The sequence below is a fragment of the Chlamydotis macqueenii genome, chromosome 18, assembly GCF_036417535.1.
Source record: "Chlamydotis macqueenii isolate bChlMac1 chromosome 18, bChlMac1.mat, whole genome shotgun sequence".
Taxonomy (NCBI): Eukaryota; Metazoa; Chordata; class Aves; order Otidiformes; family Otididae; genus Chlamydotis; species Chlamydotis macqueenii.
The window spans coordinates 4,102,811-4,126,525 of record NC_141573.1 but is presented as its reverse complement, the minus strand read 5'-3'; the positions used below and the strand labels follow the sequence as shown (position 1 = coordinate 4,126,525).

Below are 23,715 nucleotides of genomic sequence, written 5' to 3'. Positions count from 1 at the left end.
GAAAGCAATTTCTAGTTTTCACACCTTTACTACTCTGTAATTGATAGCATTTATCATCACAGAAGGGGGGATGGGGGGGAAGAAAGAAAAAAGAAAAAGACTACTCAAAACAACAGACAGCAAATTGGTCTTAATCTATAATCACAACAGAGACCTGAAAAAGTCTTACCAGGTATGAGCTTTCGGCAAATTATTAGTGCTGGCATCAATCTGGTGTATTGTAAATAGTCGTGGGCCTGCAGCACCTGAAAAAGTCCAGAAAGGATCACTACTGCTACTGTGTGGCATAATAGGAAATGTATTTGTTGCACTGCAACAACAAAAAAAGTAACTAAAACCACAAAAAAAAGAGAAGCTACGCACAAAGAAAGTTGAAATCATAAACAGACAGGAAAAAAAATTTTGAAACAAACCTATCGGACAGATTCCTCCCCTCCACCCACACGATAACCATGCAGTTATTTAAACCATTGAAAGATAAACAAGAACAAAGCACTGATAAGAATAAAATACCTGTTTTACACAGTGCACTATATAACTCTAACAGTTTTTAATTTAACTTCTCTCACCCTTCCTAGAGAATAAAACCTACGCAGCCGTGTCTGCCCCCATTTTATAACAGGTCTTGAGTAGTGGCCACTTCCATTCCAATTCGACAGAAGAGTCACAACAGCAACTTATAATTTTGCCTATTCAGAGATCCCCTTGATCTCTCTGCTAAAGAAAAGCCTGCAGCACACCTGTATTTTAGACAGAACACGTTGAAGATTTTACAAAAGACAGAAGAGGTTACGAACACCCTAACCCTAGTAAACCCGGAATTCTTGCCTGAGCAGACGGCCGCTAACGGATCCAACCCGCAGGGTCAGTCCTCCTCATGGGGACTCTTTCCTCTTAAATAAAAATGTGAGCTTGTTGTGCTGCATTAGTACAACTCAGTCTAAAGCCTGACAACCTTCATGCTCAAATCTGTAGGAGAGCAGGCTTCCTTTGCTCACAGAAGTTTTTGTTTTCCTAGTACTAAAATGTGCAGGGCTGCTGAAGTTAAACTGGTTTTCCTTCCATTACCATTCTCCAAACAGCTCACTCCACTACAGTAACAGCACGCACACTGGTATTAGGGTTCATGCTATTGTAACTATTCTGAGGTAGTTAACAGGTACACAGTTAAGTCCCTCCACTCTTTGCAATATTATTTAAAACACCACTTAAAGTACCATACCTCGCTTAAAGTAACAGGGTCTTAAACGCAATATTCCTGAGCTTCTAATGCACCTGAACATTTTAGACGTCAAGAACGGAGGAAAAAGGAAACAAGGGCTTCTATCTAATAATGAAGGGATAATGAAGAAGAAACAGATTTCTAGAGCAACTGGCTTTTGTACGTGGCAGCTGTTACAAGAGCATTTGTGTTCTGCTGGAGCCTTCTACTGTTGAAATGGTTTGTGGTCAGTGTTTCCCCCGGGCAGTTTCCCCCTGTCTTGTGAGCAGGTACAATAGGGTAACTCCTGTTAACAGAGCAGCACAACAGAGACCTAGAGCTTCAGCTGAAGTCCAAGACAGGTCGGTAATTAAGGGGATCGTTTCTGATGCCTGGGCTGCCTGTGATTATGTCTCTCTTATGATAAAAGTAGTCAGCATGACCAAGTGACTCTGCTGCCAGAATCGCAAGAACGCTGCACATTGGTGTTCTCTGGTCTCAGAGCTCTACAGGTGATGAGGGCTTGTAAAAGACAGAAATTAAAATGCAGGCTTCCAGAAAAAAAAATAAGGAGAAACCCACTAAGATCTCTGCTGATCAGAACTGTACGGAGAAGGAAGTGTATAATTGAAACAAAAGAGCCATTTACAGCTGAAGGTAATAAACACACACAAAATACTGTTTGTGATTGTTATTCATCAGACCATTAAAAATCGCTTGTAAAAGGCCACATTACAGCCAACCAGCCTGATTTTCAGCTCATGTTTCTGTGATGTGTCCTATCGCTTCCTCCCAGCACAGGCATTTGCAGTTCCTTCTGGAGAAATGTTACCTTGTAATGCCTTGAAGCCCTGCAGAGGCACTCTGGATGAGCCGGTCACAAACTGGAGAAGTCGCGCTCTCCTCTCTTCATCAAAGAACTCCACAGCTTTCCAGAACCATTTCACGATGTTGCTGTCTGGGGTACAGTGTTTTAACCTAGTATTTGCCTTCCAGTCATTAACATCAATTTTTCCCAGTCCACAAATGATGAGCTGTAAATTTAAAATATAATTAAATACTTCATCATTGATCAATATAAAAACATCTTTGGAGCTAGCCAAATGATGAATAACTGATTTTGACAAATTGACGGACTTTATATCAAAGACAAATTATAGCCTCTCACTAATCTTAAGCAATGCAGAAATATTTATATTTTTTTAATCCTACCTTTGTACACAATCCATTTTCAAATGGCCTCAAATGAAATTGAAAAAACATATTAAAAAAAAATTCAAACATTTCATAAGCTTATGTGAAAGTGTCTTGACCTGTCAATTAAATAACAGATGCACATTTTCTACCCATGTGTGAAAGCGCATGCATAATTCACACTTGGAACTCTACATTTCTTCCTGGAGCATAGCTAAAGGTGTATTTTGGCTGGCCCAACTCCGGATCCCAAAAAGTAATCTTGTTCTTGTCATACCATACACATAATACAAATCAGACTTCTTTCCTGATGAAGAGCTTCCAGCGCTTCCAAAATGGAGATCCACAATGAATCAGTTTAAACTCAACAGGGATAGGGTTAGGAAGACATTTTCTTGTGACTAGGAACACTGGACCTTCCCCTTTCTTATTCTGCATCTGCAAAATTATTCTGGGCTACCAGTATGGCTGGCTCACCATTGCTGAATGAGAATTATTGAGGAGGAAAGAGGAGCAATCTCTGATGCTCTAACACGGCGAACAGAAGAAAGCATGAATAATATACCTCATGGCCATTTTACATGGCAAAAACCTGATCTCCACAGCTAACAGACTGTACGTTAGATTCCAGTTTTAACGCAGTTTTAGGCTGTATGACATTTGCCTTGAGAGGATATTGTTTGGATGCTGATCTTGACATTTTGTAGCAGGTTTGTCAGTGACAGCACTTTTCCTTATGCTGTAATTACAAGGCCAATGTAGTGTGGCATAACCCTGCTCTGCAAAACCACAGCTGCCTGACACCAAAGGCAGCGCTTTGCGCTGGAACGGCTGGGAGCAAGCGGTGGGAGGTGGAAGGCAGTGCCAGACTATTTTCCTGGCAGCACTGAATTTACTATGGTGAAACTGCACTGTGAGAAATATGCACCACCACCTCTGCTGAAGTAACACGCTCTGCAACAATCCGAGATCACTGCAGATACTTCTCAGGAGGTTCACCTGGGTTTTCAGATACAGGAAAGGGTCTCCTACCACTTCTGCGGTTGCTATGAAATGTCGGCTTTGAGAAACACCCTCATAGCTCTCAGTGGAAGTTACGCGCAGGCTCAGTGACAGCGTGACCTGGTAACCTCTTACGCTAACTGTATTGCTTGTACTAGCGCACCTGCAAACCCCTACAGCACTGGGGATACAACTTCGCATGTTACTCAGTCTCAGAAGAATGCCTCAGGCTTTCATTGTTACACTTGACGACATAACGTAACACTAGCGGACTGACCTCTAACTCTTTCTCATCAAATGTCTTCAGCAGATGTTGGGGGATTACTTCATTAAATCCCTTCTGTAGAGCCAGAAACTGAGCTTCAATTCCTCGTAAAAATCGCCAGTTTACATAAAGTCTGCAAGCAAGTGCAAATTGGTTTTGTGAAAGATGTATTCATATACAATAAATCTGCAATTTATCCAGCAAAAAAAAAAATAAAAAAAATAAAAAAAATGGCCTCACTGACAGGAATACACACATCACCACCATTGCACTACCACTTAGAAAAAAATCAACATAACACTGTCAGTTACTTCAAAGTAATAGTTCTTCCCCACCATAGGAAATATAAAAAAAACTTTTGAATAGATATTGACAAACCTGACATATTCCTTTTTGTTTTCCTCTGTTACAGGGATGCTTTTGCCATTGGGTTTCAGTTCATGTTGAATAATTTCCCCGTATGCGTTGTGTTCTACGCAAAACGTATGGTCTAAGACTCCTGTGATATCATTCTCACTGGCGGAAAGAGATAGGCAACTCAGTGAAAACATATTCTGCAAATATACTACAGCCATAATATATCTGACAGACCTCACAACCGAGGTTTCCAATAGCATTTCCAATTACTGCTTGGAAGCAAAAGGTGAACATACATTTTACCATGTCATATTTAAAAACAATTATCAAAGTTTCAATGTTACACTTTAATAATGTTACTGTTAATCATAGACAAAATAAATTAAAAAATATGAACTAAGCACTTTACAGCTCAGCAGTCATTTATCTCCCCCTCGCTCCCCAAATTTAAATTATTTGAGCATGTTAAGCCTTTAAAGAAGCGAAATTGTGCAAGAAAGATTTTTCTTAAATCTGCCTGAGCAGATCTAAATATACTTCATTTATTTCCAACTGGATTTAGGAACATGATCACACGTTAACTAGATAGAATTCCAATGTTGCAAAATATAATACACAGTACGTACAGTATCCAGACTAAGCTGTTATGAAGATCAGGGTCAACCAATTCCATGTCATCCAACGTAATTGGCTTCCCCAGCAACTGCTTATAGAAAGGCAACGTGAAGCCCCCGTCAATATAGTGTCCGTGAAATACAGCCATCCCCATGATCCGGCCAACAAAATGGAAGTATGATAAGTGTTCCTAGAATTGAAAGAAGAGATTAAGTCATTCAGCTAAAAGGACCTTCAGGTTATATCTGCTCAATATGAAATAAAATTTCAATACAAAGGGAAAAAAACCCACAACATCCAGAGCTTTCTGGTTTTTTATACACAGCACATTGAGTACATTGCTTCCAGTCCAGAAGTCTTACCACGAACAATCAAAAGAAAGTTAGTTTCTCCCAAAGGAAACATAAATCAACATCTTACGGAAAATTAAGAATGCATTTGAGAAGTTTCTTTGATCGGTTCTAAAGAGAAATTATCATATTATTGCACAAATTCAGTCTCTAGCAATACTAATGTGAGAATTAGGTTCCTAAGTCTAGAATACTCTCCAGATGTATTTAATTTCCAGTCACAAAACAATCATTTACAAAACTCCTGTTACCAGTCATACCGGGTTGACTGCAGAGTCCGGGTTGATTTGCAGCGTATAGATATCATCTCGGGAATATTGGAAGAGACCATAGTATGGATTCAACATTTCATGTGACAGTAGGTAGAGCCACTCCCTGAAGAAAAAAAAATAATTTATTGTGTACTTTAGACAAATGCATTCCTACACTGATAATCTTTCCAAAGTAGTATGATTTTTTACATCTTACTGTTAAACATAAACGTGAAGAAAGTTATCTCTGAACATGCTTAGATTTCATCAGAATTATTTTTACTGGCTCAGTAACTGCACAGCCCTTGACAAGTGACATATTTCCCAGCTTTCCAAGATTTTTCTCCAGGTTATTTATTTCCAAAAGAGTTTCTGACTGTGATTCTCCTTCATCCATTACACGCTAAGACAAGACGCAATGTATTCTATTGACTATACTACAGAGATGTTCAAGTCAAAGCTTTTAACATAAACCATCTCCAGACATATTTAATTACAGTTTTAATTACATGTATACAAATCAGTAAACAACGGTCTAAGAACTGGGAAAACAGTAACACTTTCTAGCTTGGTCTTCCTGCAAACAATGAATACTTCTCAATGAGTCAAGTCACTCACTCAGAGAGCTGACCCACATGCCAGAGGTGGGAAATAATTTCAGGGAAGTAAACCAGCATCTTTGCCATGGGCCAATACAATTCCTAAGACTGTTTTAACATGTGAGGAATATCTTCATACAATCAATAAATGTCACTTTTTATAAGCAAGTGAAAGACAACTTCAGACTAGTGACAGACTTTAGTTGCCTACTAACTGCTAGTTTTTAACATTTTGCTTCAAACAGCAGGAACAATTTGCAATAAAGCATATTTTTTACCAACGTTCCGCCACAAAGCCAAGGATTCAGTGGTATAAACTCTCAGATACCCAAGCTTTGCTAACCAAAGAAAAATCAGGTAATTTCAATAGATACCAAAAGCCTGTCTGGCTTACATGATAGATGTCTGATTTGATCTGTAACATGCATTTGGATTTATTTCCAATAGTTTAGTTCCTTTTTTTGATGCAGTTTTTCCTTTAAAAGATTATTTGAAAATATATTCTTCTGACATACAGTCTGTTACAGAAATAAATACAAATAAGAAAAATGGAAAAAGAAACAGGGCTGATACCAGACTGGTTTAGGATTCAAAGCACAGGTGTAGCTGGTGGGGTTGGGGCGCAGGGGAAGCGACAGAGGACAGACTGTTTACCTGGCAACACCTCCATAATCAAGGCCTTCCTCCCCACGGAATTTTATCATTAATCGTTTCCACAGGTCTTTTGGCCTCATCTTCATGACTTGCCTGTAGGATTCCTGTAAACACGTAACACCTTATTAACTGCTATTTACAGACAAGAAGCTACTACTGTTTATTAGAAATGAAGGGAGTCTCAGACTCCGAGTCTGAAGGGGATACTATTAAAGAGGATACTGTTTTCCTAGACGTTAACCAGTTTCTCGAATCACTGACAGTTTTCTACAAATCTGGTAACACTTGTCAAATTTGACATACGTGAGAAGAACCACTTCCCTTTATATTTCCAGAGGTAGACAGCGATCAGAACATTCTCTCTTTCTCACATAAGTTACAAAAAAAAAAAAAACAAAAAAAAAAACAAAAAAAAAAACCAAAAAACCACCCCAAAGTCAGTAAACTCCTCTTGTTTTGCATAAAGGCTCACAATTTTCACGGTCTGAAAAGATTAACAGTGGAGCTTCTGCTCTGCGTGTAACACGTGCAAACCTTCAGGAAGCATCTTAAGAGCAGAAGCATCAACGCCATCCCAGTAAATGTACAGAATTATTCCTCTATCAGTAAGACTTCATCAAGAAAACAGAAAAAGAAAGCTGAAAGAGGCAAAACAAGTGCTATTTTTAGGAAATATTTTAAAAGGAATGAAGCAAATGAATGAAACAAAAAAGCCTCATTTTTATTTATGTCCAGTATGGGTGCCCCAATCTTTGGCTTGGCAGAACAGAAGAGGTTGGTGTGTCTGGGACCCAACATACTCAACTCAGTTTTCAGAACAAGGACACAGTAATTTTCACTGCTGTACAGCAAACTTTCCTCCCTTTCTTTTTTAGCAGACTGTCTCCAAAGGGAAGATCAACACAAATCTTTCGTGGCTGGCAAAAACTGTGACAACACAGTGGGGCTATCGAGTTTGTGGGTGGGGTAAAAATGCAACAGGGATGGGTGGGATGGGTGATAAAGTTCTCAAGATGACAGACTGTTTTCCAGAAAAAGCCAATGAATTATAACTGCGTTTAATCAATTCAGCAGAATTATTCTGCTGAATAATGTCACAAAATAAAATGCAGATATCCCACTGTGGGCATCTCTGGTCATTCAGAAGCCTAGACAATTTATAAAATTGGTCTGATTCTGGAAGAATTAGAAAAAGAAAAAATAGCGAGAATCAAGATAGATGCTAAGTAATCCAAATACAAAGGTGAAAGCTATTCAATAATAATTTTTCTTCAGTTACAGTAGATCAAAGATCACTAATAATTGCTTAATTTTCAGTTTTTAACATTCCCTCTGTAACAGAGATTAGTGTTCCTATATTCAAGGAAGAAGTGAGACAGCATCTTCAAACACATGAAGTGCCTGGACTCCTTCCTCAGTTCCTGAAAGTCTGTACATTTCCAGCCATAGGGAAAGCTTTGCTCATTTTTCTTCTCCTCTACAGGGTAAAAACATCTACTTTGAGTACACAACATCCCCTGTGAGTTCTTAACATCCCCTTGAAATGCTTCCACTTCCCATTTGCCACAGGTAAAATTCCAGCTTTAACTCCAGACTTCAGGATTCCATCTGACTGAATGGCTTCTTTAGATAGTTATGAACAACCCTCCTCCCCTTCCCTCAATGTTACGAAATGGGTCAAATTCTCAGATTACCTCAAAAATCTCTTCCCTGGAGACTTCAATACGACAATGGCCAGCTTGAGGTTGCTGCTGTGACAGCTCTTGCCTCAGGATCTTGAGTTTCTGCACTAGGTCTCGCTTGTACCTTGGCACGGTCAGACACTCGGCCTCATCCGGAAGCTGACACAGGGACACCACCTGCTGCTGCTGCTGGTGCTGCTGATCTTTGAGTTGATTCTGGCGGCTAGAAACAAACACAGCTGTTTGCAAATATTCCGGTCATACATCCCCTATTTTCTTCACATGTTTGTTAAGGTTAAGTCTTTATAACTAAGCTACTTTCAATTTACTATGACTATTACTGCGATTACGCTAAAAATGTCCAGGTCCAGTCAAAAATAAATTCAGAGATTTTATCCTGACTAAAGACATATGCTTCTGTCTTTCTTGGCAACTATCAGTTGTTTTTAGGGTTTGTTATTTCGATTAGTACTGCTCTACAAAGTATGTAAAAGGTTACAGCACTATATAATAAGGTATTACCCACACAATTTTACTACTAAGCTGCTGACACTGAATTTCTCAGATACCATTTCCATATTTCCTTTGCGTGTTTTGCCTTCCTCCATTTTAGAATTCAGGGATCTGCCAAACACTATGCCTCTAATCTACAGTCAATACCAGAGTCTGTTTTAAATGGCTTGCTGAAAAAAGAGTAAGCTTACAAAAAGATGTTTGTACTGGCAGCCTGGCAAGGACCTTGTCCCTTGTACCTGGCCTAGTCTGGACCACAGGAATGTGGGAGTTCACATGTAACTAATTGGCACAGATAAACAAGTATTTTTACTAGCAATTCTAAGAGATTTTGTAAATCTAACTTCTTACTAGGAAAAGTAAATTAAGCATGTACAGAGATGTCCTCTCTCGTGTTGTTTCTTGTACACAGTAAGTGGGTATTTTTATAGCTTTTAGTATAGAATTTCCAAACAACACAGGATAAAAGCTATGTTTTACCTAAACCATGAGAAGAGTATCTCTGTGAGGAACACGAGAATACCATAAATTTACTAGATAAATAAGAAAGGTTACACTTCAGAATGTTTTCCAGTGGAATGTTAGTAAATTGTGGTTTTTCAACATCAAAGACCAAAAATATTAGATGGAACCAAACACAATTTTAATATATTTTCAAATTTCAGCTTGTTGTCTGTTTTGCAACAAGGTCTACCAGAAGGCTCACCTGGCCAACTCAAGTTCATCTCCAGCAGGCTTTCACCACAGGAACATTCAGAACTGGCAATTAAAAAATGGGTGGGGGTCTTCCCCAAAAAAACAATTTAGCACAAACCACCCTCAAGGGAAACCACTACCAGGTGACCAGGAAATGCTTATCAGTAGTCTTACAAGCCTAACATTTAGAAACCTCTGCAGTGGCACACACTGTAGATCACTTCAGCAATAACTCAAAGCTTAATAGTAACAGTAATACCTCTTTCCTCCTGGGCTCTAAGGAGCGAGTAACGCACAGAAATCCTACTTTGTTACTATGCCCTATGATGCAGAACTTCAGACGTTAGCTCAATCAATTTTGTTAGTTTCACTGTTTTGTTGCTTGTTTCTGTTGTTTCTTTAACTTTATTCTTAAGCTGATCACATGGGTTTTCCAATAAGACTTCATTTAAGTCAGTCCTGAGAAACCAAGTCGTTACAATAACTTAGAGACACACACACAATGTGGTTCCAGAACACGGCTCTCACGTCGTTTGTGCCACATGCACGGTACTTTCTTTTCACTTGTGATCAATTTTAAGTACAAATCTCACTTAAACTGTATTTACTTGATATACAAATTAAATTAATTGTTCTATCTTCTGAACTTTATAATTCCGTAAAGACAAGCATGCAAAATATTCCTTGTATATGCCTACCAGAGAAGGTCACTATGATATAAAGTGAGCATATGTTCATAAAACCTTTAATAGGAGAAAAGACACAGTTCCCTAAACAAAAAGCCAGTCAATGTCGGTCTTAACGAAAATGTCATCTCTACAACGAGCATGAACTTAAGATCTATGCATCAAATTAAACCAATCTAAAATAAGGCAGTACTAGGAGAAAAATGAAATGCCATCCTCCATATTAGACTAAAAATAATCAATGCAGTATTAGCTAAACAATCTGTAGTGCTTAAAGTAATTACATCTAATTCCTTAGTTTGTTTTCACAGCTGAGTGACTATCCTGCGTTTTGTACCGTGCTTTAAGGATACAGCTAGGCACTTTTCAGGTGCCATAACTATCAAAACCTATCACGAACTCTTGGCCAATATTTTAAAACAGAACTGGGTAACAAGTTTGGTTATTTTCATAACTTATAATGTCATCCCTGGAAGAACAAACTGCTTTACTCAGCTCGACAGAAACCTCAGTATCACCGAGAGCAAACTTTTTATTATGCCTTTGAGCCTAAAACTATAACACCCATCCCACCCAAATACTAAACTTATTTCTCAGATAATTTACAAAATGATAGGCCTAAGGGAAACTACTTTTCTTTTTTCTTTTTTTTTAATTTATTTTTCCCCAAGAGAACAAATAAGGATGTGTGGTTAAGGTGGGGGGCGGGGTGAGGGTAAGAGAAGCTTTCACATATCCTGTTTGGTGCACTAAAGGAATAAACACCAGAAAAGATTTATCAGGCAGCAGACTTCGCTGATGACACTGTTGGTTGAATTTTTTAAATCCTTCCCTAATGAAAGACAGATGTACAAATGAAAAACTTAAGCAAGTGTGCTTAGCAGTACTTTAAGTTTAAAGAAATGCGAAATGGTTCTGTGATTCTGGAACTTGAAGGTCAAATTGGATTTTCCAGATAAAAAGCTATCTACGTGTTTGTCTTCCACCATACACATAGACCTAGCCACTATGACCCTACTGCCGTTTAAAAATAAACCAACGTGTGAAAGATAGTTTTTCAAATATAGTGCAGTTAATTGATTTTTCTACTGTTTAAGAACTGCGCTGTTAGAGCTAAGAGGGTCTGAACTTTTTATTTGGGTGAAATATCTAAATCTGAATTCATTTAATGAACTTATCTGTGTTTCAAACATGAACATGCTCCTCCACTGTTAAGTTTTTTCAAGATCATGTTCATTTGAAACTATCAATCTAAATTCAGCTAAAATTAGTAGTGATTTCTTTAAGTTTTTTAAAAAAACAAAAACCATCTGGATGATGGGAGCTTATTAAATTTGTTATGTACATGGAAAAAACCAATTATTTCTCTAAACAAAATACATGTTTGCCAGTCTTTGGACTCTTCTCCCTCTTGAGGTGTTAAGTTCAAATGTATATTGGGCAGACACAGGCTAGTCAGCTTTTATGTATTACACAAAAAGATATGTTGACCTCCTGGATATTACTTTCCATTCCTTGGTTTTGTCTTCTCAGTGCTTATTCTCATTATTCTTTCCTTCAGCTTTTCTTCCCAATGATTCACTTCCTTAGAAAGACTATTCCTCCTACTTACTCCTTGCCCAGGGCTGCATGGCTTTCTATCTAACCAACTCTTCATTATTTCTTCCACTTAACACCTCCTCAATACTTTACAGGTGTTTCCCAAGAGTATTAAAAGGTGTTAGTAGGAGAAACAACAGAGTCAAATTCCCAGATAGGATAAACTGATAGCCATGTCTACATAAAAAGAAAAAAAAAAAAAAAAAAGAAACTTTTGTTTGCTTTTTGGTTTCCATTTTTAGTACAAAACCCTCCAGTGTGAAATGAGTGCCTAGGGAATAAAAACAAGAGCCAGAATTCTTCTGGAGTTTCCCCTTCTGTTTTTAAAAGTGCAATACGAAAATGTGGTATCAAAACATTTGGGCAGAAAAATATGGTTCCTATTTTATTTCATTCTTTTTGTAAAAAATCTGAGTTAAATTATCGAGGTCTTATTTTGAGAACACCTCAACTCGTCTTACTCTAAAACTGAAGGTAGGAACTGCATTATTTCTCCTTTATTCCGGGAGAATAGTTGTACGCTCATGCACCTTTGCATAACTCATTAGTGTTTCACACCACTGGCTACTGAATGCAACCTAGTATTTTAAGACAAGTTCTCCATAACTTAAAGTAGCATGACATACAAAGAAAAGGAAAGAAAGTGTCTCTCTTGCTGTTAGAAAAGAATTCTACGGGTCAATCTTTTCCACCAGACAGCACTTGCTTCCACCCCTGCTGGCCCCCGCTCCCCGCATCTCAATCGCCACATTCCTGCCTAAATGCTGCTAGAGATTTGTTTTTTCCCCCAAGAACAATCAAACCCGTCCTCTTTGCTATGTAACAGAGTACCTTGGTAGTGTGTTAAAGGACACTGCTACTATACTTTAAATACTACTGAATGGCAGAATACATCTTGATATAAAAATCTAGCAGCCCCCAAGAGTCACTTTCTTTCCTCTGTGGCACTCAATATGTGCCAGAGACTTCAGACTCACTTTAAGACTAAATGCAAGTTAGCAGATAGCCGTGGATCTGTAAACTGCGTTGTCCTGTTGTTATGGTCAACAAAATAAACTCTGCCTGTTGCCGTATTTCGGATCTCCCATCCAGGAGGCAGTGGACCAAGCTCTTCACAATTGATGTTGCTAAGATCCCTGTGAAAACAAATATAAAATGAAAAATACCTCAGCATTTGGCCTCCGAGCCAAACAAGCGTAAATGTAACAGAACAATTCCATGAAGTCTGAGAAAATGTATTGTTTCAGAAACTTGATCTGTTCAGCTGGAATCTCTACTCCCAAGGTGCAAGCCCACTGAAGAAAAAACACACACCCCAGAACACATGCCCTGGGGGAAAAAAAAATTCTTATCAAATAACCCTCATTTTTACAAACTAACTTCAGATGTTAAATTAATACAGGCTTAAAACAAAAATAAAGACCGTTGCCATATTTGCCAAAATGGAATTGCAGTTCTACACCAATTCTGACAGAAAACATTTTTAAAATAACATTAGTCACGTAAGGAACTCTGAATCACACTTTAAAAACCTCCTACAAAACAAAACTATATTTCTAAGGAGTTATACTTTCCATGAAGAATTATGCATGGGATATGCATGTATGCCACAGGTGGTTTTGCCCCAAAACCCCAAGTGCTTCCCAAGTGGGAAGCAAACAGCTCTCTAACAAAATATTTCAAACAAAATATTGTAGGAACAATGACTCAGCTCTGCACTGAGCAATGCAGAGATAGCTTAATGGGTCTCAAGAAAACTCTGCTGAAATTAGGAAGATGTGGATTTGTTCCGGAGGTTCACTGAAAACAAATAGTAGTCTTCAAAAATGTACGCTTACTAATTTTTCATGGATATAATTCACACTTCAGATACCTCATGCTGTCAAGTGCGGCTCTTTTTAAAAGGTGCAAGTCTTCATATCTCCCAGTACGATATGAGTTGAGGGGAGGAAAGAGCCGTGGGGCAGAATGGCTGAAAAGATGTCATCTGCAGGGACTCTTAAAAGGCTGAGAAGCCACTAATGGAAATACAAGGCTCCAGGATTGAACTGCTGATATTACCCACATAGACACTGCTGCTGAACTGTAGGGCTTATTAACTGAACAACTGTGGCATATTAGCATAAAAATACAGTATTTCTTAGAAATGACATAAACTCTATCCTCGTGTAAACAGCCAAATGTTCTCAGAGACACTTGTGCAGTTTCAGCTGCCACACCTAAGAGCTGTGCTAACTTAGATTTCGTACCAAACTATTACAGTGCAAACTTAAGGATTAGATCTTAACGTATTTTTTAGAGAATCTAGCTTTGTATAACACACAAGTCATGGGAGCAAAGACTTCCTAATGCACAATACCAGCTGTATCCCACCCTCAAGTATACAGACAATGCATGAAAGCAGGGTATATTCTTGTAACACAAGAGTAGTAATAAAAAAGTAAAACTAAAAAAGAATCACTGGAAAATGCAGTGAAGTTATGGCCATGAGGCACTTTATCCTTGCCGGGATATCCAAAAATCCATTTCCATGGAAATGAACACCAGCAGCAACTGACCAAGTTGCTACAGTTCTCAAACGCCAACGCTGGCTGCCAAGTTCAAACTACACACACAGTTTTACACCACCATCCATGGACTTTAGGAGTCTGTCATTTTCAAGAGGATTTTTTTTTTTTTTTTAAGAACAATCAGAAACTAACAATAACATCCCTGTTATCCTTCTTTTCTTCCAAACACATCAGAAATAATCACATGTACAATATGTACATGTATCACGTAAATAAGGATGCTAAACTAAAATGGAGAATATAAACCTGAATTATCAAAGCGTTGAGATAGTTGCACTTTTGAGCATTTCAATCATGAGTCTCTCTCAGCTTCTCTACCTGCTTGGTCCTCTCCCTCAATTTTTTTCCCATTTATACACTGTTAATGATATGCTTGAAAGCATGTATGATTTGTCTAGAAGTATCTGTGTTAAGAGTATTATAAAGAAAATAAATACTCATTTCTGCTCTGTAACAGGAAATCTGCTGTAAAAAAGCTTGTGCACTTTCAGATGTTTGCTACTATTGTCAAATGGAAAAAGAATTGTTGCCTCTTTTTAAAAAATACCCAGTGTCCTGGCACTTCAAAACCAGCTCACAATTTCAGCTTCCAGGTTTTTTTATGACCCAGTGTCTCCACTTAGTTTCTTCAAAATGTACCAAGTTTCCCATTCCTTTAGTAATTTACATTCAATAGCCTGAACATGGGACAATGATTCTCACAGACAAGTACATTTAAGCTCATTCGATGACACAAACAGTGTGTCTAAATATACAAAAGGCATCCAGTAGATTTTCCAGGTTTTCCCCTTGGTCTGCTCCTCCATCAAAAATGATCACATTTGTCTAGCTTATTTGTCACAAAGGTTGTTTTTCATAAATATATGTTGCCAGTTTCTCAGGTCTCATTAACTTCCAGAGCCTGAATTAAAAAACAAAACCAACCCAGTTTTCACTGAAGTATCTCAACAAATCTAAATTCTTGGAAGTGCTCTGATACTACTTTTTGTTTAATTATTTTGCAGAGTATTAGAATCTGGAAATAGCTATAATTCATATGCAAAACCTAGGAGCAGTTAACTATACCTGTTTTCAAAACACCACTGTAATTTATTAATCGATTCTCCCTCTTTGCACTAAAATAACATTTTGATGCACGGCTTGTTAAAATTATGTATTAGGGGCCAAGAGTCAGAAATATAATACTAGACAGAGAAAACTCTGAGGAGAGTACTGCTTAAACTATTTTGATTTGACACCTTAAGGATACTTCCATTGTTTCTTACCTAGGTACTCTTGGATCGTGCCACGTGCTAACACCAGTCTGAGTATGAAGAAAATAGACCTGACCTTGCTGAGTTGTCCTTTGCTCTGTGAAATGAAGATAAATTAATAACGGTAAGAACAAAAAAAAGCAATACAAAAATTCACAAAGATTGATTTCCCCAAACTAAGGAATCAAAAGGATCTTGCAAACGAGGAGAAGATATAACCCATTTTCCCAGTTTCTTGGGAAACCTACAATTAAAAATTTTTAATTTGCATACCATATCCTTCAGGTAAATCGGGAGGAGTGTGCAAGTGTGTCCTGCTCATGTAATTTCTGTGCCTTTGTGACCTGACTCTCCTTTCCGCCAGCCGGGGATCTGACGACTGCCCGCAGGTCGCACCGTTCGTTCCTGTAATTGGAGTGTTCTCATCCACAAAACAGCTCAGTGGTCTGCCTGGACTGGAGTATTCAGACGCTGGCCTGTGGGGAAAAATGTGAAAATTGCATTACTGACTGGATACGGGGCTACACAACGCTGTATGGAAGCCTCATCTAGGGGCTCTCAGGAAATCTTTGTGGATGGCAGAACTCAGCAGTTGACTTGTCGAGCAGGATGGACAGAAAGCTTTTCTTCTGCCCTCACTGGTTCATCCCAGAGCAATCAGTAAAGCTTCTCACTCACCTTAGGGTCTGACCCGACACTTAATGTATGATGTTGCAGGCTCAAGATCATATCAAATGCTCCTATGAGCAGTTCCCATTTTAAACAGAGTGCTGAGAGTAAAATTATTTTGTGGGACTGTTTTGTTTTTCGTTTGTTTGTTTGTAAATGAGCAGCATCCACCCCAAACTTCCTCACCTTGCCTTCATATGGCTGAGGAAGTGATCAGGCCTTTTTATTCCTTCTAATTTTTAAGGAAGGTTATTAGGCAAGGATGGTGAAAAAGGGCTAAGGAAGATTAAAAAACAGTTGCTCCCCAGAGAGCTTGACTACAAGAAGAAAGACAATTATGTTGCTTCGTATTTCAATGCTGCTTTCAGAAGTATTTAAAATGGGTTAAACGAGGATTGAGAAGGATGCAGGAAATCCCCAAAACAAATCATATATTTTGCCCTTGTTTTTCTACTGTAAATGTGTCTAGAGCTTAGAATAGGTATTTTAACATATCAAGAAAAATACAGATAGATAAATTAAAAAGCTGTTCAAGCACCTGGACTCACTGTAAAAGTGCAAATATGTATCAAAGCTGGCAGCATTAACAGTACAGATTATTTTAAGTCAAATATATCCATACAGAGACTGGAATATTTATTGAGGATGGAAGAGAGTCTGCAGGCACAGGCAGGCTGCAGAGTTTGTAAAACATGCACTGACACTGTCTACAATTCAGGTAACAGTAAACTGGTTTGAGGAACAGCTTCGCAACACGCATCTATGGTTATTAGAAAAGGTGACTGTAATAATTTCAAAACATGCTCTGTAACAATTAGCTTTAAAAGCTCTGGATTACATGGTCATAGCATGTACACAGACTATATCTATCAGCTATTCACGATCTCTTTTCTTTATCTCTTACACTGTCTGCACATTGTAATGTCTGTATTTTTAGAGCTCTATCGTAACAGCTCTGCAAGAAAACAAAGATGCTAGTATTAGGGGAGGAAAAAATCCAGTCAGAATGATTCTTCTGAGTTAAGTATTAGTTTAGGAGTAGGATGTTAGAGAAGAAAAGCATACAGCATTTGTAGAGTGACTTGGAGGGATGCTGAATACTCCTGTTACAGCCACTTAGAATCGCTTGTGCTCTGCGCTCCTGGTCAGCAAGCAAACTTCATCATATGCGGTTTCCTAAATAACTTCTTACCGTGTCGGTCGCTCCCACTGAGTTGTTCGTGTAATATGATTTAAATACTGGATCCTTCCAGAAGCAGTCCTCCGCTCCTCCCACCTAGAATTTAGACATTGAGAGATAAGGCAATGAGCGGTATTTCCAGGAAACCAGGGCACAAAATGTTTCCAACATAAATGCCAGCTCAGGAAGACTTACACTATTATGAATCACATTAGCTGAACAAGGTAACAGGAAACAACTGAAAGTTCAACTCAGAACTGATTTTACATATTCTTCCCTTGAAACTAAGTATATCATTACACCTTCACGTTCAATAACTATTTGAATTCTAATTAAATCCAAATAACCATATAAAGAAACTTATTGAAAACATCATGTTTAATAAGGCATTTAACTTTTTTTGACCACAGATCCTAGTAAGTGCTTTCATAGTATCTTCATGCACTACTTGCTTTAAGTCACCTACAAATAACATGACTTTTTAATTATTACTACTTTTGCACTCCAAAAATACATCTGTATAGTTGCAGTTACACAATTAAGTAAGGAATATATATACAAGGAACATTTTGAAGTTAAAATTTAAAAACATTTTCCAAAATGTTTTTGACCTCTCCAGACTGCAGATTAACAAAAGAATGCTGTTTAGGTCTTATATGATAATTCATGTTTTAAAATTCATCATCTGAAAAATCAGTTTCTCCTGTCTTTACCTGCCAAGAAACACATTCAGAAGGTCTGTATTTGCTCTGAAAAAGTTGATGACAGCACCAGAACCTAAAACAGAGCATTTTTCTGTATTCGCAGAACTGGTTTAGGTGTTAATGATGTCATTAACTCTCACAGGGACAAATCAAAATCCTAAATCCAGTCTTTGGCAGGTAAATACAAGTAAGAACTCAGGCTCCATTACCTTTTCCAATCACATTTTCTTCAATATCTTTTACGCTGAAGAAAAAGTGATCCATTTTTATAATAGCGTATACCTCTGCACAGCGCTGTAGAAGGCTGTCAGGCCCATGTGTTCAGTACCCTTCTACAAAAACTACTATATGGATGAAGTCAGTTTGTTGGCTGTGATTTAATATTATATTAGTTTATCAGTTCTATAATTTGAAAGACATAGGTTTTCTTAGACAGGTATATTTTTTAATGCATTTACTCATATATGTCACCTCCTGTCTTCTAAGAAGAGATAAGACAAGAGTCAAACTATTAACTATTCTGTGTGGCCTGGCTGGCTCATCTCCTGCTCCTAAATTCAAAAACTGTAGAATTCTGAGCACGAGAATAAAAACATATTAAGCTACTTGTACACTGACTTCTCATTACTGCAAAAGTCTGCGTGAGCTGTACTTGTGTTTACACCACAGTGATGTCAGCTTACCCATCTGGTAAATCATTATCAAACAAGCGACTGCAATCCACAACTTGCCCTCCTGTGCCTATTCGGTCTCTGGACTGAAGACTTACTGTTAAGATAATAAAAGAATTATTAAAGATGTGACATCTGAATGAAAATTACAGTTATATTTGAAAGAGAACTGCACAACTTGGAGGACTAAGCTGAGTGTTCTGGATATTTTTTCCTTTCCACAAATCAAAGGAAGTCACATAGAAACAGTGGATGTTTTCATACGTATAGTTCTCTACATAATACTTCAAAAAAGCTAGCTTGAAGAATATGAATGCAAGTTAAGGCAGAAAAAGAAGTTAACTCCGAAGCTGTCATTAACTTTTCTCTGTATGAGCCAGACTGGGACAGAGGGGAGCTGCGCGGCTCATCTGGCAGCAGCAGGGTGGCTAACCTCACCAACGGCTGGGACAGCAGGCGGGACGGCGCTACTGCCAGGCTGGCACTGCTAACGGGGGAACTGCTAACAGAAAGACCTAGAATAAGAAATTCCTGTGTGTTGTGCGAGCGTGGGATTTAACACACACACGTACACGCGCGCACACATACAAAACCAGACAAAGTTTAACTGCTAGAAGCACTACACGTTTGGTTTACTGGCTACTTTCAAACACCAGAGGTAAGAAGTTAAATGCAACTCTCACACAAAGCAGCGCTCAGCACCCTGAAAAGCCCTTATAGCCCTCAGCAAAACTGTACTTTTTTTTTTTCATATTTCCTTGTAATAGATATTTATGCCTGAAGCTTTTGTACTACAACTATGAAAATAAAGATTTTTTGGGGCAGCTTTTGTTCCCAGTATCATAATTTGCAAGTGTCCAACCTCATAATTTATTACACTTGTGTTCCTGTGGGGCTGGTGTTTTTTTTTAATGTTTTGTTTTGCCTTTAACAATAAAACAATTACTTAAAAAGCTAGATACGTGCTGCAGCACACATTTCTTGAGGTGGCACTACTGTACCCCTGGAGAATTGTCTTCAAGTCCTTAAGAAGTGAAATAAACTTACAGACCTTAATCTAGACACAAACAAACTTTTGTCAACATCATAAAGTTACAAAAAGATGTAGTAGTACTGGCAATTTTTGCCAGAGAGTCCAAGTTTTCAACAACATATTTTGAAGCTCAGGATTCTGGGCCTTAAACAGACCAACCCAGGGAGTCCTGCAGTACCTGTTTGTTTTACTCCTAATCAATACTAATTCCTAGTCTTCAACGAACATTAACGTTGCAAAACATCTTCTTACAGCAAAAGACACCTTAAATTTCATTTCAATGAAAACAAAATCGTAGACGATCTATTTATTCTGCAACAGAGCCACACATTACAAGTTCACATTGTTGCATGTAGGCAAGGTTTGGCAAGCAATACACACAGACAAAAATGAAACTAAACAAAGGCAATTACCTCCTCTTTGCCTATGTGAGGACCAAAATTTGTGCACGGCTTCATTTTGTAATGAGTAAGGACTCATTTTTTTCTGCACCGCCACATCAGAAATAAAATGGTGGCACAGAAGAGAGCTGCAAGATTAAGACACAGTTCAGGTGCCCTTTGCATCCACTACTCAAAAGTGTCCCCTTTTATTCCCCCCTTTGAAGATAACCCCAGGTATTTAAGATAAAGATCCCCTTGCTCCCTGTCCCAAATTATAAAGATGTACCCACTGTGCACTTGATTTGAAAGGTTATCATCTGCTGAAGGTATCAATTACATTTTAATGTTGTTTTCCAATCTTGCATAGCCTCTTCATTTAAGCCAGTTTATAATTAAAAGGACTGAGAATATATTTAGAACTTATTCTATCTTCTTACTTACTTTTAACCAAGATTTCTCCACCACATAACTACTGCAGCAGAACTATCTAGTTTTACTCAGGCCCAGTCACTCATTCAACGAAATTGCATTAGTGAAGAAAGATTAAAATATAAGATAAATAATGACAACTTCAATTAAAAAAAAAAAAAAAAAAAAAAGACGACAACAGGAGTCTCTGGAACCTTACCAAGGATGCAGTAAAACACAGCCACAACTGACAAAACCAGACCTTTCTGATGATAACAGCACAGAGCAGAACATACAGATTTGCTCAGTCTCCACTGTAACCCAACAAGCTGTGTTTTTTTCCAGGCTTAATGCAGCTCCTGCTCCTTAGGGACAGCCCCAGCAGCATGCCAAAAGAGCTAGTGGGGCTTTGGCTACACCACTTTTCATGATCACATCAGGTTAAGCCAACTGGTCTGTCTAGTTTATGCCCACACTGCTGACTAGTTACCTCTGACAACTAGTTCTCTCTGACGTGTATTTGCATGCCACTGCACAGTATTTGCCCTAGGCTTCCTATCTGGCATCCCAATAGCCTTGAGACCTTTCTTCTTTGGAGAGGGGTTTTGGAGCTTTTTTGCTTGCTTAACTAATGCTAGTATGCTCAAGTCACGATGACAAGGATGCATGATGCATACTCTGGAGGGCAGCATGAGAGCACGTCATGGTGTGAGGGTACAGTCCCTGCTAGTGTCCTGTCTGAGGGATTGCTGTGGGCAGAGCGGATCTCTGCTGCCTGGAGCAGACCCTGAACAAGCTTTCCCTGTCAGCTCAGCTTAGTTTCTTCTTAAAAGGAACCCCACAAACAAAATCCCATGCATACAGCACAGATGATCAGGGAACCAGTATACTGGAGCAAAACCAGCAAGCAAACCAAACTGACAACATAATGCACCCTAGAACAATGACTTTTATCCTTTACTCTTCTGTGCAAGCTCACATGGAAGATTTAATATTCAAGAATGGTCTGAAGTATCAGCAATGCACTTACAATTCTACATTTCTACCATCATTTGACTCTCCTGTGCCACCTCCCTCGTATCTTAATACTATGCAAACACTTGCAGATCAGATGCTAGACAGATGGTTACAGCAACATAAAGTAGTAAAGTCACGGGTATTATTCGACAGACCACTTTGAGGAAAGCAAACAAATGCACTGAAGCCCTTATTTACTGACTGATATTTCAATAGTTTTCCCTGGCTGACAAAACAAGAATGCTGCTTGGATATTATTTGAACTAGGAATTGAACATAAAACTGAGCATGCAAATTCACTTTTCTTTCCCCTATGTCCAAATATTCTTATTAACATTTAACATCCTGCCATAAAAATAAAGACCTCCTTATCCTGACCAACATTTATTTTTTTACTTAAGTGACTTACTAGAAATGCTGCCTTTTGAAACAACTTACAATGCACCAAGAAGAGAGTGTGGATGAAGTTCTTTGTGGATATTTGTTTTCCAATTTGTCAGCTTCTTTTTAATTCTTAAGTTATTAAAGGTTTATGAGTTAGCAGAATGACAAAGCACAGTTACCAAGATTGGTGAAAGATTTGTTAATAACTCATGAAAACACAAAATGAATTGACCAAGTCATCCCAGACAACAACTCACTCCTGTTACAGAAAGAGGTTTTACCCTTGCGCAAAACCTACAGGAAGCACAGCTTTGCTGGAACTCTCAACGGCCAAGAAATTTGTAGTTGGTTTTTCACAGGGAGTTCAGGCTCAAACTATCACCATTCTTTACAGTGAAATTAAAAACCTTCTAAATAAATTTCGTATTATTGATGGTCTTATCTGGCCCAACACTTATAATATTTGGGGGATTTTGGTTTGGGTTTTTTGGGGGTGGTTTGTTTTGTTGTTTGTTTGTGTTGTTTTTTGTTTTTTTTTTTTTAAATTCTCTACATATACACTTCTAGCTTGAGGTTCAAATGGCTCTGGCACTACACACTGAATTTGAAAGAAAAAAAAAAAAAACAGTACAAAAACCTGACATCTAGGGAAGGTATTTCTATGGCTACTATCAAGCTCCAAGAGAACCAAAAGATAAAAACCCTTACTTACCTACTATCTGTCCTCTGACAGTATCATTGTCATTTGGCCCAAGCTTGCACAGATCCAATCTCTGATCTACAAAACAAGGACATAAAGTGCAAGTCATACAATATTCTGCTGCCTTTGAAAGGCACACTGAAGTACTATCAGAACAAAATCCAGCCTAGTGTAAGATAGTTATGACTTCAATAGATGGGGAAGGGAATTAAAACTGAAAATCTTCAATCAAGACATCATTTTTCATAATTTTAAATCAGAAAACACAACTAAAGTATCTTTGCTTTAACATTTTTCCTACTTCACAAAACTCTTTCGATGAACAGGAAATGACATTACCCTAGTTCGGATGTCTCACGTGATTGTAAGGAGTATTTTAAACTCTATTCCCTTGTGAAGACCAACCACTGTCATAACGCACTTCCAGCTGAACGCTCAGTTAGTACAACGTAGAGCTAACCTGCGGCATCAACCCACATGTTCCACACTGAAGAGGTAGAACTTCATAAAACTGAGAAAAGTGCAATGCACTGAAGCATTGATCTAGTGACAAATACTTAAAAATGAGAACTTCACTTATGCCTTTATCGTCAAGGAACCCGTTACCGAAGGTGAAATCACAATGCTTCTCTACCAGCACGTCATTTTTTCTTTAAAGATCTGTATAGCCAAGCACTACTTTTCCATCACAGTGTGCCAAATTTTGTTATGAAGTAAATGGCACCCATTAGGATAATGAGAAAACAGCATCTTACATGGTAATTAACTTTTGAAAAACTAAATACAAAGTGCTCTAAGTGTTATAAAGCACTTAATATCTTATGACAAAATTTACTAATTAATTTTGAATGCCTGTTAATTTTTAAACTACAAATTTGGCTTCAAGATAGATTTACCCTTTCATTTACCCCTTAAGACTTGCATTCTTGAAGGTAATAAAAAGATAATTTGAAGGTAATTAGAATCTGTCTTCCTTTAAAATTCCAACACAGTATGTTCAGTCTTGAAATCCACAACCAGACTGGAGCACTGACGTTACCGCTGTCTACAGTAACAGGGCAAAGGAGTTGAAAAGCCAA

General features: G+C 38.1%; 1 protein-coding gene across 3 annotated transcripts in view; it reads right to left on the bottom strand.

Annotated features, from left to right (window-relative positions):
* The window catches only part of SMURF2 (SMAD specific E3 ubiquitin protein ligase 2), a 67,042-nt gene that overhangs the window by 4,099 nt on the left and 39,228 nt on the right, over positions 1-23,715 (bottom strand). The window contains exons 5-18 of one of the 3 annotated variants that reach the window (XM_086762589.1): positions 22,649-22,714; positions 18,724-18,808; positions 17,349-17,432; positions 15,761-15,963; positions 15,500-15,584; positions 12,642-12,800; positions 8,183-8,393; positions 6,489-6,592; positions 5,245-5,359; positions 4,646-4,824; positions 4,041-4,178; positions 3,675-3,795; positions 2,034-2,235; positions 170-245 (exon numbers count right to left, since the gene is read on the bottom strand). In XM_086762589.1, the coding sequence (XP_086618715.1) occupies positions 170-245; positions 2,034-2,235; positions 3,675-3,795; positions 4,041-4,178; positions 4,646-4,824; positions 5,245-5,359; positions 6,489-6,592; positions 8,183-8,393; positions 12,642-12,800; positions 15,500-15,584; positions 15,761-15,963; positions 17,349-17,432; positions 18,724-18,808; positions 22,649-22,714 (1,828 nt within the window). Of the gene's footprint in view, positions 1-169; positions 246-2,033; positions 2,236-3,674; positions 3,849-4,040; positions 4,179-4,645; positions 4,825-5,244; positions 5,360-6,488; positions 6,593-8,182; positions 8,394-12,641; positions 12,801-15,499; positions 15,585-15,760; positions 15,964-17,348; positions 17,433-18,723; positions 18,809-20,157; positions 20,270-22,648; positions 22,715-23,715 lie in introns of those variants that run through there. The other 2 variants (XM_086762590.1, XR_015260575.1) reach the window with 2 other exon arrangements.